The sequence below is a fragment of the Parus major genome, chromosome 10, assembly GCF_001522545.3.
Source record: "Parus major isolate Abel chromosome 10, Parus_major1.1, whole genome shotgun sequence".
NCBI classification, from domain to species: Eukaryota; Metazoa; Chordata; class Aves; order Passeriformes; family Paridae; genus Parus; species Parus major.
Window position 1 is genome coordinate 4,446,542 of NC_031779.1, and position 18,448 is coordinate 4,464,989.

The 18,448-nt window shown below is 39.4% G+C and overlaps 1 protein-coding gene across 1 annotated transcript in view; it reads left to right on the plus strand.

Moving 5' to 3' along the window:
* The window catches only part of RORA (RAR related orphan receptor A), a 102,153-nt gene extending 87,721 nt beyond the window's left edge, over window positions 1-14,432 (plus strand). The window contains exons 4-11 of the mRNA XM_015638405.2: window positions 2,343-2,484; window positions 4,140-4,535; window positions 7,324-7,445; window positions 8,677-8,809; window positions 9,464-9,571; window positions 10,954-11,064; window positions 12,306-12,418; window positions 13,673-14,432. Coding sequence (XP_015493891.1) covers window positions 2,343-2,484; window positions 4,140-4,535; window positions 7,324-7,445; window positions 8,677-8,809; window positions 9,464-9,571; window positions 10,954-11,064; window positions 12,306-12,418; window positions 13,673-13,837 — 1,290 coding nt within the window. The 3' untranslated portion in view covers window positions 13,838-14,432. The remainder of the gene's footprint in view (window positions 1-2,342; window positions 2,485-4,139; window positions 4,536-7,323; window positions 7,446-8,676; window positions 8,810-9,463; window positions 9,572-10,953; window positions 11,065-12,305; window positions 12,419-13,672) is intronic.
* The last annotated feature ends 4,016 nt before the right edge of the window (window positions 14,433-18,448 follow it).

The window sequence follows — 18,448 nt, forward strand, 5'->3', positions numbered from 1 at the left end:
AATCTCAGAGGTGGCAGAGGGTTTCATGCAGCTTGTGTGTGACAATGTCATTCAGTGTAACTAGAAAAGTGTTTGGAGAACTGAAATTTTGAGGGACTGATGCAGAACCTTGACGGGTCACTGGTCAGCTCAATCCCTAATCCTGTTTTTCTGGTGAATGGCATTGCACTTGGAGTTTAGTGGTGAGCACACTTGTACTTGCATAGAGTGACAGGCTCCACTGACGGTGCTCCCAGAACTGGAAATGAATCTATCTACTTAACCAAGAGTTGGTTTCTGTAGAGGGATCAGTTGTGATGTTGGAATAGTAGACATTCCCACAGTATTTCAGGTTTTCTGTAGGGTGAAGTGCATTCAGTTGGAGCTCAATATGTGCAATACTTTCAGTCTCAGTGACAATTATCTCACTATTGACAAACATGAAACAACTGCTTGAAAGTTCAGTCATATAGAAACAAAGACCAGGAAAAAAAAAAGGTAAGAAATTATGTACAGGAAAACAGGATTAAAGACAGCATCTTCAGTTTCTTATTTTTCTTTTTACATTCCATGTTTCCCCAGTAAGGCTTTAATAAAAGGGGTGTAGTCAACAAAGACTGGTTCCCTCCTGCTAAGATGGAGCAGGGGCTTTGTCTGTGTTTTGCCATGTTTCTGTCTGCAGGCAGTTTGACAGGAAGTACTTGACTACTCGAGAATTATCATGCAGAAGTCCTTCCTTTGTTTGCTTCACCAAGTATCTGTGCGTGTGCTGAGGGACTCCAGCATGAAACCTCTGAGTAAATAACAAATTGGTAAAAGTCCAGCTTTAATTAAAAGGTGCCCAGCCTTTCCAAGGAACTATTTTACTTTGCAGCACTGTTAATTAATCCATTATGTGGCAATGTAAAACTAAAATAGTGTGCTCACTGCTCTCAAATGCCTCTTTAGAATGACTACATCTTTGCAGAATCCTTGTGAAGTAGGTATTACACATACAGCAGCTTATGTTTGGGCAGTCTGTGGCAAAAGGATGAAATGGACTTCAAAGCAAACAGCTGCAGAGCAGTTAATGACGTGCACCCTTGGAGGAGACAAAGTTGTAGCTGTGCATAACCTTCCAGCTCCAGCTTTCTTTGGAGATGGGGTTACTCAGGAAAGAAATCACGCATAAAACGTGTTTTAGCTTTGCCCCTCCTTAAGAATCTAAATCCTGCACAGAATTGAACAAAACCTGGGCTGTCAGCATCAAACTAACTCACACAATAGCAGCAACAGGTGACAGCAGCACCAGTGCAGTGACCATCCCTCTGTCCTGGGCACTAGTGAGGCACCTCAAGTGCTGTGTCTGGTTTTGGGCCCCTCCTGACAAGCAAGACATTGAGGGGCCAGAGTGGGTCCAGAGAGGGGCAGCAGAGCAGGAAAGGGTGTGGAGCACAGATCTGTTACTGGTTTTAAGTCTGATAAGGAACAGCTGAAGGTGCTGAGATTGTTTAATCTGGAGAAGAGGAGGCTCAGGTGTGACCTTCTTGCTTTCTACAGCTCCCTGACAGGAAGATGGAGCCAGATGGGGGTCAGGCTCTTCTCCCATGGAGCCAGCAACAGAACAAAAGGAAATGGCCTCATGCTGTGGCAGGGCAAGTTTCAATTGGATATCAGGAAAAAATTCTTCACTGAAAGGGTGGGCAGGCATTGGAATAGGCTGTCCATGGAAATGGTAGAATCACGATCCCTGGAAGTGTTCAAAAAGGCATGTGGATGTGGCACTTGGGGTTTAGTGGTGAACAGAGTGGTGCTGGAGTAACGCTTGGATTTGATGATCTCAGAGGTCTTTAACAAACTTAATGATCCTGTGTTTTTAAACAGCATGTTAAGAAATTGCTTTTTGTAGGAGAAGCTGTTCAGCATCTTGCTGTATATTTTTAAACACATACACACTGGTGAGGCTGAACATCAGAGCCTGCTACTGTCACTCCAGAGAGCTGAACAGGGTGGTAGCTGTTGAATCCTGCCTATTTTGGAGGACTGTGCCATCCCAGGAAAGATAGGAAATCAAAGCCTATAATTAGTTTTGTCTCATTTTGTAAGAGCTGGTGTACCATATGTAATATGGGATCTGTAAAACCAGTGAATAAAAAGTGTAATTCCTTTATGTGTTACAATGCTTTTTTAATGAACTGTTTCTTGCTAGTTACTGGGGTTTTTTTCTAAGAGAGAAAAAAACAACAAAACCTTTAGTTTTAACTTCCTTTAGTTGACTATAGAGCACTTGAACTTCTTTTCTTTTAAGTACGCTACCTTTCGGAGTCTTTATTTGTTCCATCAGTCAGCAGCTTCTTGACGTGTATTTTGCCATTGCATCCCAGGGCTTTTTCAGAAGGAGTCAGCAGAGCAATGCCACGTACTCGTGTCCTCGGCAGAAGAACTGTCTGATCGACCGGACCAGTCGGAACCGCTGCCAACACTGTCGCTTACAGAAATGCCTTGCTGTGGGGATGTCTCGGGATGGTAAGCGCTGCTAACCTGGGGCCTAGCTGCACAAAACATAAGGTGTAGTATGATGTATGGGCAACCAGAAAACATAGCATTTATGTGCTAATTGTGCATTGGGTGATAGTTGAACTCGCTCATCAAGTGAGTTTTAAATGTTGATATATATTTTTCTGTTACATGCTGTATGTTTTTAGATGTTGCTATATACTCAAATGTATCTAAATCATGTACAAAGTTCTAGGATTTCTCTTTTTTCCTACTTACCTATCACAGTTCCTAGTTAAGAGCTTTGTCTCTGGTCATTTCTTAGGATGTAGTTTTTTAGTCTCATGTGAATACTGCCTCTGTATATTCATTCCAACTTAAGTGACCTCCTGTAGTTGCAAGAAGCACTGCCTGCTGCATGGGTACAGATCAGAGCTGCTTCACAGTATTGACAGAAGTTAAATATTTATATAATGAATAATGGGAAAAACGCAAAGAAAAAAATAATGCAGTATTTTTTCAAAGATAGACTTCTAAAGGAAAGACGTTCCAGTGCTGTTAATATTAAGCCCAAAATTGCAGCTCGAGTAGTGACGAAAGCCCGCCTTTGCCAAACAGTTGCTTATGTAATTCAGTCAGAACTGGCTTTGCAGCTGAGATTTGCATGCCTCCCCCACGGATGGAATGGAGCTGCCACCACGTACCCATTTGAAGACCTGACTCAGTCTTTTCCTCTGACGCAGTGAGAGCAGCACTGCATCTTCTACAAATACATACACATTACTCTAGGTACATGAGGCCCGACCAAGGACATTGTTTCCAGATGGCATTTACTTCTTGAATTAAATTGTCTTTTTTTTTTTTTTTTTATTGGCCATGAGACTAAAAACCTGAAAGAGTTGATCATGTAATGACTAGTTCCTCCAACACATTCGCTTTCCTGTAGAAAAGCAGAAGGCAGTAGTCACCTTTTTAAAGGATGAAGATTTTACAGCTGCTAAGGTCCTTAAAATCCCGTGCTGCATCCTTGGGAATTCCATGGATGCTGCAAACCAGTTGCTGGTGGCTTATGGCTGATGCTCCTCAAAGTCATAGTAATGTTGTGGAGATGCCACATGCACTTGAGTGCACACACACACAGGTTTAACAATTACTCATCTACTAAGTATTTTTGTTTGTCACAGAGGTGCTGAAGGCAGGTTTGCTTTGGTCCCAATCCCAGTAAAGCTTGCTGTTGATACATTGAGATAGACCACAAATTTTGGCACCACACTCTGGGTTCACTGTGCATTGTGGATGTACAGATCAGCTGGAACTGAACAGTTGTCTCAGGCCAATGTGTTCTGGTTTAGCTCTTACATTTTTAGGTAGGGCCTGAATGCTGAAGAGGTGCACCTGTCAACCTCAATGGACATACAAGATAAAATCTTCCCAGTACAGAAGTGGAAAGTTAATGAATTAAGTTAAACCAGTGACTTCTAATGGTCCATTTCAGTGGCATGTGAAGACAGTCTTTTAAAGAGCAGGTGCTGCAGCTGTGTACTTGTAACTGCGAAGCGTTTCATAGGTGTGCATCCTGCAGATTTGGGGTTTGTGCTGTATCCTTCCATGTAGTGTTTAGACCCACAATTAAAGGGTGGTGATGGACATGTAGAGATGTAATCTCTTGTGTGTCTGTATTTCAGCTGTAAAGTTTGGTCGAATGTCAAAAAAGCAGAGGGACAGCCTGTACGCCGAGGTGCAGAAACACCGAATGCAGCAGCAGCAGCGGGATCACCAGCAGCAGCCAGGAGAGGCAGAACCGCTCACACCAACATACAATATCACCACCAATGGGTTAACAGAGCTACATGACGACCTCAGTAATTACATTGATGGGCATACCCCTGAAGGTAGCAAAGCAGACTCTGCAGTTAGCAGCTTCTACTTAGACATACAACCTTCTCCAGATCAGTCGGGTCTTGATATTAATGGAATCAAACCAGAACCAATATGTGACTACACACCAGCATCGGGCTTCTTCCCTTATTGTTCTTTTACAAATGGGGAGACCTCTCCAACTGTGTCCATGGCAGAATTAGGTAATGAGAGAGAAAAGCTTCCATTGTAATTGTCTTAACAGTACCCTTTGGATTAAAGTGACACATGTAGCCAGGTGATAGTGAGAATGCTGCTTCAGTAGAACTGTGGGCATGTATGGTGTGTGGCGTTCTTGTGTGAAGTGCACAGTAAATACCCTGATCTCGGGGCACACGGGAGACTCCTTACTGCTCTGGACTAAAGCTCCCAGGGGACTGTGGTTCATCAGCTCTACCAGTGTTGCTTTTGCTTTCAGTCCTTGCAATAGAACCCTTGGAATACAGATTAAGAAGCTAATTTTTTGTGCTGAGAAAACAGATAGGTCATTTCTTTATTTGCAGATTATTTTTTAACAATTTTATCTCCTTTTTTGTTACCTCAATACTGTTACTTCTAACCAAAAGTGATGAGGCTGATTTTCTTCTGCTCTTTACCTGAGAAAAGTACCAGGCTAATCTGGGGGCAGTTCTTGTCACTTGTTGAAGAGGATCTGGCCCCAGATACTGAAGGACATTTTTGAATGCAGCAAGTTTTGATAATTTCTCTAAGAGCCTTATAGTAACCACATTAATTAGCACATTTTACTTTAAACTCTTTCCTTAATGATTACACTAGTGCTGAATTCCTCAAGTATGACTTGTCAACAGGTGAGACTGGAGTTAAAGAGTGTGCTGTGTGAACTGGTTGTAAACAAAGTGGAACAGGACATCAAAGAAGTGGTTTCATGATTCCCTTACTTATGTAAGCAGCCAGGCATTTAAAACTGATTCTTAAAACTTACTCAAGCTACAGTTTTTCTAATTATTTTATTATGAAAACCTAAAAATAGTTTAAAAATCAGGTATTCCACATGAAAATTTTTGTTTGGTTTATTTTGGTTTTTTTGAGAAGTTTTGCAGAGAGGAAGTCACAAGAAGCTTGTTTTCTAATGTCCTTATGTTGCAGAATGCTGTTCTCTGCAATACAATTTGTCCTGACAAATTATTGCCAAAATATTGTGTCTGGCTTCAGTTCAAATAATTTCAGATAGGTAAAAAGAAGAAAATGTCAGGACAAAGGCAATGCTACCGGCTTTGTCTTAGTGAAATGATTGCTAATTTTCTTATGGAAAGTATTAAAAAGATCTACATTAAACCCACAGGGGGAAAAAAAAAAGCCAAAACAAAGAGGGTTTTTCCCTTGTAGGCCTGGTGTTGGGCTTGGAACACTGGCCTAAGCTATGTTTGTCCTGTTGCTTACCCTTACTTACATAGTGCTTCGTTTAAAGCTGTACAGCATGATTTGGGTGCCCAGCACTAACATTACTGAACAATGTTTGAAGAATGTTTGTCTGCCAGACAAAGGTTTCAATTTAGAAAGGTGTGGCTGTTCAATGAAAATATTTAGGTGTGTGCTGAAATACAGTCCTGAAGTGAGGAGGAGCTTTTTTAATAGCATGGGAATATTTCACCTCCTGTATCCTGCAAGGGCACAGGGATCATGCAGTCAGCTGCTGCTACCAAAAACAAGTGTTTTAACTACACACCTGTAAAAAAAAAAATTGCTCCTAAATACATCAAAGCTATGGTGACAAAGTATAAATTATGCTGCGTTCCACCTTACTGATTGTTCAGGTAGTACATATAATCTGATTTTACCTCATCTGTACATTAAAGACTTTTCAGGTAGTATCTTAATCAAGCTACTGACAGTCTGATTGGTCCAGCAGTTCAGTTTGTGAAGAGCTGGGTTTGATCATTACCAAACAAAGCCAGTTTCACAGAAGACCCAGTGCTGCAGTCCCTCAGAATACCTCCATGGTGTGGTGACCACCATTCCTGTTTGGTTTGAGCCTTCCTTTTCAGTGGCCTAACAAGCAGAGTTGTGTGAGACAGGTCCCCAGGCCTCTACTTGTCTTGTGCTAAAATAGGAGAAAATGCCCACCTGAAGGGTCAGGGTAGGAAAGGGGAAGTTAAATAAAAGTGGAACTCGGGTATCTAAATTCTATTCAGACTTTTGAAAGTGTTCCTAAATGTTTTTTGGAACCAAGTTTTATTAATGTATGTAAATCTGCCTTATGTGTCTTTTAATCGAATATAGCAGGAGAAAATAATTTTATTTGGAATTAAAACATTGTATGGAAATTCTAAAGCATGTGCAGTAAACTAGAAGACTACTCTAAAGCTGAAGGAAAAAAACCCTAGCGTTTGTGATTTTTTAGTGTGTTATCTTAATCATCTGGATTCTCTAACAGATGCATTTTCCTGACACATTTCTAACGATATGAGAGTAGGAAAAGAAAAAGGGTAGCAGGCAACTTCATGGGACGAGAGTCCTGTTTAGGAGCCCGCTAGATAGTTGGTAACTATTTCTCTATTGGGAAGCGTCGGCACTGGCAGCTGTGCCTGGCTGGCAGTGCCGCTCTGTCCTGTCCTTGGCAGCGTCCACGGACAGCTGTGTGCCCTCGCTCGAGGGGTGTCCATCACCCCGCTTGTGCCCGCGGTTTGCTGCGGCCGTAGTCCGCGGTGTGTCTCGGAGCCCTGGGTGTGGGATGTGCCCGGGAGGGTTCCGTGTCCCCCCGGCCCCGCTTTGCTGCCGTTCCCCAGCGCTGCGCGCTCGCCCTCTGCCGGCGGCTGCGGCCACGGCCGCTCTTCCCGGAGCCGCTTCCAAGGAGACTCAGCCTAAAGCAGTTTTCTCTCTCGGCTCACCCTCTCCCCTTCTCCTGTTCAACTGAAATATACGAGCTTTCCTCGTGTCTGAAGGTATAGCTTTGCATTTATAACGCGTGTCGCTTTCTGCTCTTTCTTTTAGAACATCTTGCACAGAATATTTCCAAGTCACACATGGAAACTTGCCAGTACTTGAGAGAGGAGTTACAGCAGATAACATGGCAAACTTTTCTGCAGGAAGAAATCGAGAACTATCAGAACAAGGTATAAAAGCATGCCAAGCTATGGCATGGTTTCTTTAAAGCATGGTATTTCCATAACACACTGCAAAATTCACTTTTTCACTGCTTTCTCCTTACTATCAGGAATGTATATTTCTGTGTGTTTTTAAAGAAAAAAAAAATCCAAAGAATCAAAAGCAGCAAGGTGGAAAGGATATCCTTTGCATTTGTGATTTTTACAGGTATAGGAAAAGGCAAAGACATTCTCCTGAAATCTGTCTCCGATAAAGAAGGATAGGAAATAATTGGAATTTTTCAATCCTAATTGGCATGTTATTTTATTCTCTTAATTTGTAATGCCCTGGATCAACAACAAGAAAAGCCAAGGCCACCTAGTTTGTGATGTTGCATGCTGTGTTTTGGTTTGAGTTTATAAACACAGAGCTCCATCAGATTTCCAGCCTTCTGGGTTTCCTGTAATCCTGATTCATGCTCCAGTTGTCCCTCGGTGTTTGGGTTTTTACCTGTGGAGCAGCAGCACAGCGCTGCTGTGCCACCAGGGTATTGTAAGATCTAATCAATGTTACTTCCAACATGCCTTCCATCTACAAACTACTACCAATTGGCTACTTTTGGAAAATGGCCTTGGGAAGCACTGCTAAAGCACACTGTTCTTTGAACATATTTTTCATTTCCACAGAAAAACATTTAACCTTTAGGAGAATAGTTTTTTCTACTTTCAGTGATTTCATTCTTCATTATTATCAACACTGGGAAAACTCACTGCTTGCATGCCTTCTTTATGTTGTTATCAAGATGATCTTCATATATGAACGTCTTTATACGTATCCTTCTGAAGATGAGCTGGGTTGATAATTTGCATTCAGTACAAAATAGAGAAGCTGATAGGAAAAATATGATCATGCCTTGCTGGTGTGAATTGGCATTTTATTTTCACGTAGGGAATAAAATTCCCTCTGAAATGACCGAAGTCATTACACTTTGACACTTTTGGCTTATGAAATAAAAGTGCTCCAAGCTAGATCTCTTCTGATATGACTGAAGAAGTCTTCCATGGTTGCATTGTCACTCATCCACACGAGGCTCTGGTTTGGAGGTCAATTCCCCTTGTCTTACAAGCAGACTGTAGCCAAGAGTGTTGGAGAGAACTCACTCCATTTTGTTGTTTGTTTTTTTAGCTCAGTTTTACTTTCTGCATTGAGCTTTCCAAAGGTTGGTTAGTAATTTTTGAATTTCTCTTCTCTCTCAAACAGCAAAGGGAGGTAATGTGGCAGTTATGCGCAGTCAAAATAACAGAAGCTATCCAGTATGTAGTGGAATTTGCCAAACGCATTGATGGCTTTATGGAACTGTGTCAAAATGATCAAATTGTGCTTTTAAAAGCAGGTATGTGGGTCAGTTTTAAGGTCTGCTTCTATTAGTTTTGCCTGAGGAAGGTGTTACCTGTTACATGCAGCAGCTGCATACACATATATTCATATACCATAAAATGATAATTTAAAATTCAAGTAAAACCTTTCAAATTGTCTGTCTTTGAAGTAACATCATCTTAGTTATTTTGGGGAGAAGCAGTTCAAGTCTATCTATTAAATTTTCATTATGGACAAAGGGAGCAATGAGTGTGTTAAGATGTTAAAATTGGGTTAATTTTTTTGTTGTTGTTGCTAATAGTGAATATTTCAGGGTAAAAATCCAGATTGTTCTATGCAAGATATTGTAGAAGTAATTCACATTACAAATACTGGACCAAGTTGTTAAGGCTTGGTGAACATAAATTTAAATGAGCTGCTTTGGCTTCAGAGACTTCATTACTCTAAAAAATTACTAGAGCTTATTAGCATTAAGTAAGTTGCTTTAGCAAAAACTTCTAAAGGGGTCTTTTAATTCTACCAGCAAACTAAGCTACGCTCTGTTACACCACAGCAACTTACTACTCTACTAAACTGATAATGAATGCAGAGCATTAGTATTAATCCTTACCTGCTCTTTGCAACTGAAGTCTCAACTTCCATAGTCAAACATACACTGTTTTTATTTTAGGGTCTTTAGAGGTTGTGTTCATCAGAATGTGCCGTGCCTTTGACTCCCAGAACAACACAGTCTACTTTGATGGCAAGTATGCTAGCCCAGAGGTTTTCAAGTCCTTAGGTAAGGAAATGTGTAGTGTTGTGTCTTTAAAAAGATAAAAAAAATTAAAAATTAAAAAAAAAAACCAAAAACATAATAAAAATAATAATGTTGAAAAGCAAGGGCAAACAGCTGCTTTGAAAAATCAGTCTACAGTAGTCAAATAAAAGAGTTCTGGAGCTCAAACTGCTGTTTTGTAAGCTGGCTCTGTTTGAGGCCAAGCTGATTTCAGGAGGTAAAACAGATTAACTCTGTGTGGTAAAGGACTATTGGTGCTGAAGTTCAGCATTTTGATTAGGGCAGAGCAGTTTGGACTCACTTGTTGAGAAAAGAAGCCCAGATTTCATATTCAATGTAACATTTCATATATCTTGTTGGAAAAGGCAGCAAGCAAATTAGAAGCTAATTTGGAATTTACTGCTTTGAAGATGTTAATGGTGTTTTAAAATCTGCTAAGTCTGGTTATTTGCTGGTAAAATACTGTAAATATTTTTTTTAATTAAACTACATACAATTTTGAAAATTTTTCCCATGTATTTTTGCTAATTTTAAAAGGATGTCTTCACTGAGTATAGATTTGGGCTGTAAGCCACTTTGGAGGCAGTGAAAATACATCAGTGAAGAATGATGGTCAATTACTGAAGTATTCTCTAAATTCTTTCTAAAACACTTCAAGGTAAAAGGTCAGAGTACAAACCATTCTGGGTTTTAAGGAAATATAAGTTGGATCTGTTACCAGCTGTATCCAGATGTTTAGGCTGGGGAGGCTGAGGAAAACCCTTGTCTCTCAGGTTGTGAGCAGGGCTCATTTGAAGGACTGTACCTGCATGTGTGACAGCAGCAGTAACCTGAATAACACCTGTGTGAGCAAGAGAACGGATGGAAGGAGACAGAGTTCCTCTTCTGCATGAACCATGTTCAGTCAGACCTTGGCTTCTCCCTTTGCTTCCTGCATGTCCCTTGTGTGCCTTTCTCTTCCCCCACTCTGTGTGCTCAATAATCTTAAAATCAGAACTTCTTAAGTCCACATTTTGAGCCTTCAGTCCACAGTGACATGACAAAGTTCTGTTTAGAACAAGAACAAAGATAAAACAATTTTGAACTTGAAAATAAATGGTTTGAGATTTATCCATATTTACCTCACAAGAACCCAACGTAAAAAAGATACAGTGTGCAAAACCTTCAGAATCTTGGCTGCCAGGATGTGGGACCCTGTGGAAGTGGAGTAATATAGCCTCAAGGATGAGTGAGATCTCACTGCCATCACTTCACAGTCCTTAAAGAGAAGACCACCTATGAAGTGTTTTCCATCTATTTCTCATCTCCATCAGAATAAATCATCAACTCTGTAGTGCTGAAGTAGTTTTAAACAATGTAACAAGAGCTTTCCTTCTTTTTGACAGGTTGTGAAGACTTCATTAGCTTTGTGTTTGAATTTGGAAAAAGTTTATGTTCTATGCACCTGACAGAAGATGAGATAGCTTTGTTCTCTGCATTTGTTTTAATGTCAGCAGGTAAGAGATGTTGGTTTCCTCTAGATTTATTTGGTAGGGGTTGTTTTTATTTTGAAGCCTTTTTAATGATAACGTTACAATTATGAGGCATTGTGGAAATAACTTTTTGAGTGTCTCCTCACCCAATTTCTTACTGTAATAAACACATTAAAACTGTGAATTTAGGAACCAATTTCTTAAATTGTAAATCCTAATCTAAACCCTTATTTCCCTTGTTTTTTTTCACTTTGTTGAGGACTCAGCTTCTTTGTAAAGGTTTAAATGTATTTGAGTGAGACCTGTGAGCCAATCCTGGTGAGACAGGCAGTTACTGAACTCCCATAATGAGTTTTCCATGTGTGTGAGCTTGCAGCTGCAGCATAACAGAAAACTTCCAGCATTACCATTTTAGTGTGACTGGGGACACTTGGGAATTACGGTGCCAGACCATCCAAGTCACCCCAAAAGTCAGCCTGGGTCTGCCATGTCCATGACTAAAATAAGTTAATAATCACAGGTGAATGTACAGTGTGCTCCAGGTCCTGGAAAGGCTTCTTAGGTCAGGTGGAATCAGGTACCGGGGCTTGTGCCTGGCCTGACACCTGAGGAAGGAAACTCTGAGTTCAGACTGCAGCATAGTGGACTCAGGAGTGGTGATGAAAACTTCTGTTAGCAATGGTGGGTTTAATGAGTCTATCATAAATAAGTTCTCATGCTGTTGGCCAGACAGGAAGTGTGTCTTAGCAAGCCACACAACCCTACAGTTCTGTCACACCAGGAGTGTCCAGCTAATACTGCTTTTCTGCCAGGAAGTTTAGCTGCTTTTTTTAAATAGCAGAATCTTTGCATCTGATTTTTCTGTAAGTCGCTGTAAGTTCCATTGGTTTTCTCTAAGTTCTGTAAGATCGTAGCGAGAAGATCCTCTCCAACTATTTGTTCATTATATGATCTATTAATTTTCCAGTAAAATGTTGCCAGCTTCACTTTGTAAACACCCTGCATTTTACAGATTTTCTTAGCAAATGAATAGTTGATCTTATTCAGATGCATTGCATTCTCCTACATAAGGGCTTCATAAAAGTAACCTTAAGTGCATGTAATAAATGTATTTCAAAACCTATTTATTTTGAAACCCATTTTCTATACAAAAGTATATAACAAGTGGAAACAGGAAAAATTAATCTGTAACAGACTTAGTACTTTCCTGGTGCACTGTGATCCATGTGTCATTACTAGAAGTTTCAACTCCCATTTATATTCAGATCGCTCATGGCTTCAGGAGAAAGTAAAAATTGAGAAACTCCAACAGAAGATCCAGCTAGCACTTCAGCATGTCCTACAGAAGAACCACCGAGAAGATGGAATTCTAACAAAGGTAAGAGTCATCCTGTGCCATGTCACAGGACTGTGAAGGAGTGGCTTCACCTGAACACTGCCTTGATTACGGGGTAAAAGCTCATACACAGTTAATTTATTTATAAACCCAGAATTCTTTGATTTTGTTCAAAATCAAGCTGCTCAGCTGAACCTATTTACTTAAACCTAGAAGAAGTGAAATGATGGTGTACTAGGGAACAAGGTTGATAATGGTCTGAAAGGGAGTATTTTTATGTGGAACTTCATGAAAAGTGATGAAGGTTTTCATCATAGTTCTCCTACACGACACTCCTGCCACACAGAATGCTATTTCCGTGCTGCAACATGCATGCTTTAGTATTTGTGGAATCTCTGCCTGCATGACAATGAGGTTACTGTAACATGCAACACACAGACTAAACTTGTTTTTCAGACTCCTATGAGGAGTTCACCACACAGCCTTTTTCTCAGTTCTTCCAAATACTGATACCTGGGAAAAAGAAGCACTACCTACTGTTATACTTAAGTATCTTCATATAATTTCTCAGAAATGGGAAACTGGTGTGACATTACAAGAAGTAAATCTGAAGAAGTGGTGAAAGATAGGCACTTCACTTTTATCTTGCAGAGGTAGTTCCTTTTACACCTCTGCACAGCAAAAAAGCTTATGCTTTGCTTCATACCACAGAATTAGTTACAATAGAAGCAGGATGGTCCAGCCTGGGCTCTGCAGATTTTCTTAAGTTCAAATCCTAGCTCATGTAATTTTGTCTCAGTGTATTCTTGGGATACCTTTGTTGGAAGAAAGTCTTCCATATGCTTTGGTACAAACACTTTACTTTGTAACTTCAGGGAGTAACCTCATGATATTTTTGAAGTACATATTTTTTAACCTTATTTGGCTTAAGGTAAATAAGTCTAATCTATTGCATTGCCAGTTCCCTCCATAATATTCACCGTGGGTTTAAAAAGCAGTTGGGATTGCCTTCTTCCAAGAGGATAATTTAATGGATGAAGATCCAGCCCTGAAATACTTGTTTATCAATCCAGTGAGGAAACCTAATGCTACATTTTCCTAAGAACTTAAAAAAGATTACTTCACAAATAGCTCTGAGTCGATTACTTAAATACTTTCAGCAAATACCCATGACTGTGCATCTGAAATGTCCTTGTTAAGTAAATAATTTGGTTTGGGAGAGCTTTTATCCTTTCAGCAAGATTGGGAGGCCTGGTTCCATGTATGACCATATGACTTGTGTTCATTTTTTTACAGTTAATATGCAAAGTGTCTACTTTAAGAGCACTGTGTGGACGACATACAGAAAAGCTTATGGCATTTAAAGCAATATACCCAGACATTGTGCGACTTCATTTTCCTCCACTTTACAAGGAGTTGTTCACTTCAGAGTTTGAGCCAGCAATGCAAATTGATGGGTAAACGTATCACCTAAGCACTTCTAGAATGTCTGAAGTACAAACATTAAAACAAAAGAAAGGAAAAAAAAAGGAAAAAAAAAAAAAAAGAAAGAAAACCAAGACACTTTATATGGCCCTGAACAGACCTAGGGAGCCAACACACTGCACATCTCTTGGCGGTCGGGGTCAGGCGAAGGATGGGAAACAATGAAACAAAGTTGAACTTGTTTTTCTCATGCATATGATTTCCATTATGCCTACAAATATGGACCCTTTTTCTGTCTCAACTTCTCAATCCTTGACCTCTGTTTACACAGACTGAGGGTTCTAATGTCAGAAGGTTGTTTTCTCCTGTAGTTCACTGCCCAGACTTTTGACAGAACAATCAATTTGTTGGTCAGAACAGAGTCCACCTAGTAATCAGCGACTGGTGTGCATTGCAGAGATTTCAGCATCAGTTTGCACAACTTGCTCATTGTTTCATGAAGGACGATTTTTTCTCACCTACCACTGTTTGCCAGTAGACAGAACGGCATGAAAAGGGTCCATAGCAATAGCAACAATAGCATTATAATATATTACAGGGTAAATGGGCATGAAGACTATATATAGCAAAAGAGATATTGTTTATATATTGTTTTAATTAATATAAAATGTAGTTACTGGTATAGCTTTTCTTGTTGAATTGATAAGGCACTTTCATTTTGCACCTTTTTCTTTAAATTAAATGCTAGCGTGTTCATTGTTGTGTTGCATGTGCACCAGAAATTCAAGTTTAACTGAAAAAGGTTTGGCAGGTACTGGTACATTGGGAGGTATTTATGCTGCTGTTTTCCATGTTACTTTTAAAGAGAGGCTGGTCATATCCTGAAATGGTTAGAGATTTCTAAAAGAGTTGAAAATAATGACAATTTTCTACATTAAAATAATCTTTACCGAAGTTAAATTCAAAGGTACTTTTATTTTCAAATCTTTCAAACCTGGATGTTTCAAAGTCAAAAGCCTCATTTTCAAAGGTTCTGAGTTTCCACTGTCAGAGTTGAACTAATTAATTACAGATCATTTACAAATGAGTAACACAGCATCTTTGAAAATCAGGCTATTAAATAGTGTATTTCTGCCCACCATAAATCCAGGTTTGAAATAATTTATTCAAGTCTGTATCTACAGTAAAAGTATGTGTGTATGACATGCTTGCCAAAAAGTAATTTTTATACATTACGTACTTTTGTACTCCATATTGTAAACAATGCCTTCAAATGCCAAGCTGTAGCCTATCAAAATCCCTAGGTTTGTCTTTGACTTCAGTGAGATGAGACACACTGACCCCTGTTCTTCCAGCATCCGGCAGTTCAGTTTCAAGGAGCTGAACAGAGAAGTCTGTTCTCTCCTTGTTTAAAAAGATGCACTTTAAAGTTGATAGATGGGGACAGACCAAGAAAGGAAAGGCACAGTGTTGCTAGAAAGCATTAGTTTGTACTCAGTACAAGCCTGGAAATCATTAATATGAGAAACCTGCATTCTGTAATTCTGATTCCTGTATTGCATAACCAACCAATAAGCTGAATCTGGCAGTGTTATTCATTACCATTCCCTTCAGGAAGAATTCTGTCTCTGAGCAAAGCTGGCAGTAAATGTAGTTCTGAAGGAAGCAGATTCACATAAATGACATCACAAACTGTGGCTGTTTGAGCCAGAGGTATATAATTGGGTCTGGATGAGATGAAGATGCATAACTGTATGCCTTGTAGGCCATCACAAATGCAGTTTTGATGAAGTACCTAAGAAAAAGCTGGGAACATCGAAAAATGAAAAGGAATGAGATGTAATGTGCCCTACTGCTCTAACTTCCAAGGGTAAACAATCTCTTATATATCTTATAATTGTTGAGAAGTAACAAGTGACTAGAAACACACCAAAGCCTAAGTATTTTAAAAAGGAGAATCAGATCAGCAGGTTCTTATTAGCAAAATACAAGTTTATTCTATGATTTGAACATGTTTCCTTTGGGGTCAAATGAAAACATTTATCTATGAAACATATTAGAACTGTTCCAGTCTAGCACATCAGGGAAGGTTACAGCTATCACTCATCTCTAGGCTTTGAAAGGAGGGCTAGAGGAGAGCATCACACCCTGAAGTGTGGGAGGGGAGCACCTGCAGTGCTGTGAGCACTGGGATGGAGGCAGGAGAGGGCTTTTGGAAAAAGTCCACAGAGCTGTCTTTTTCCTGCTCCATCCTGCCTGCTCCTGAAGAGGCAGCTCACAGCCCAGCACACGCTCTCTCCACTCCCACTGAAACACTTTTCCTAGGATCATTGTTTACTTTATTGGAGTAACTGGCACGATATGGTACTTGCATTCTAATGTGTGTTCCTATTTTTGAAGCACCCCTTTTAACTAACAAATGTTTTCTGAATGTGACCAGCCTTAGGTGCTAGTCCTGTAAAGATCAACTAAACTTAATCTCAGTGTCAACTAATGAATAGTGAAGAAAGACCTGTAATTTATTAGAGAGTGAGATACACCTCCTACTTCTGACAATGTAGACTACCAGGTAAAGTATTTGGGGATTAGTTTTCAGCCACATCCTGTTCTTACCTTTTCATGATGAATATTAGTACTTTACCAGGCATCTAGCTGCCAGTGGCTTTGTTTGGAATCTGTTTAGCATATTTACATTCATAAATCATTGACAATATAAGTCTTGGAGCATTTTCTAATAAAATACATAACAATAAAAAGGTTTCAAATAGGGCCTTAGCTGAGAGTGATCTTCCAGGCCAGAAAATACTGTTGTTTTTGTTTGTGGGAGCTCGTGTACTGGGACAGTGTTAAATCAGGCTGAACATACCGCAAGTAACTCTGCTTTCCTGGCCACAGTTAACAGGCACTTGGCAACAGAGTATAATTTTTGGGTTGGTCTTCAAGGAGAGAGGAAAAAAGGGATACAGCACAGCAGATCTACTGATAAGACATCTGTTGCTAAGGAGGTTTTTATGCAGGGAGACTCAGAATAACTCTCTGACCAGAGTGGCTGGTCAGAGATGGCCATCTAAGAACCCAGCACAGCAGAGGAAATGCCCTCTGCAAAACCCCTGGGACTGTGGCCTGGTATCAGATGATCAATCAGTTAAAAAACACAGGAGGTCAATGGATATTCACGAGTATTTTCATCATCTGCCCAGTCCACTACAAATAAAAACACTAGCATAGCTGAACTTAGATATTTTAAGTTTTGATGACCTAGTCATCAAAGATATTTTCCTTGGGAGTTATATGGAATTATATAAACTGGAGATGTTTTCTGGCTTTCTAGGAAGAGCTACTAGACTATACTGTCATTTGAACCACCCTAATATGTCATCACCTCCAGCATTTTTTGATGTATGGAATTAGGTAAAAAGGGAGGCTGTTTTTAAGTTTGGTTGTTCTTTATTAGTTTATAGTATGAATACCAAGATATTTGTGTATGTGCACCTGTGTGTGTGTGTGTGAGAGAGTCCATTGTGTGCACACATGAGTGTATGCGTGGGATGTGTGAGCGGCTGCTTCTAGGCTGTTAAGTGTCAATGGAATAAAGAAAATGTATTCAAAATACTTAAGTCAAAAATAGAAGGTGGTAAAAAGATTTATTCTATACAAAGCCTTGTCTGGACCACTTTAGAGAGACTTCTATTTTTTTAACCCTTCTATAAATGTTTGATGGCACTTGAAATATTCCTGCAATAAAATGTGATTTGTGTAAACATTAAAAAAAAAAAGATTTTGTAATGTGAAACAATGAAAGAAAGTAATGTAATTTTTCTAAAAAACAAAAAAAAAAACCACAAACGAACGAACTTTGTATTATTTTCTTGATGGAATTTGTCTATTTGTCTTTGGAAAACTTTTTATTTCATTGAATGTGCCATAGTAGAGGTGCGTTTTTCTTTTTCTTTCTTTTTTGTTTTTTATTTTTACATTTTAGATTAAAGGAATAGCTGTGTTCCGACATTCCAAAATGCAAGATGACATAGCAGTCATGATTAAAAGGTTTGATTAGTAAGCTTCAATCATTGTTGCTTTTTTTGCACATGTTCTTCATTCCTCTACAGTGCAATATGTACATAGAGCACTTGCGGGTGTAACCTTGATCCCTCAGGGAAAAATACATATTTGTACAGGATTTTTCTTTTTTTTGCCTTTTTTCTTTTCCTTCCTTTTTTTCTTTTTTTTTTTTTTGCTAAGGAATGTCGACTGAATCACTTGTCTGTTGTTGAGGGGCAGCCAGATAATAATCCTAAACCACTGTCACAAAACATTGTTTAAATTTTGTGCCCTTTTATTATTTAAAAAAGAAAAATAAAAGTTATTTTCTGACAGTTCTTTGTGCTGATTGGTGAAAAAAAGGGTAAATAGATAAGCACCTTATGATTGAATTAACTGTGAATGACAATCCATCTCGTTATCAACAAGAGAAGCCCTGTCATTTTGGAGCTGGGGTTCTAAGTCAGAAACTAATATGCTCAGGGATCTTCTAAAACTCTTCAACAGGGTGGCCAGTACTGCTGGTGGAACAAATTACTTTTTAAAAAATATGCTAGTATTTCTTCACTTCACCCCACCCCCAGGCACAGGAGAACTGGCTATTTT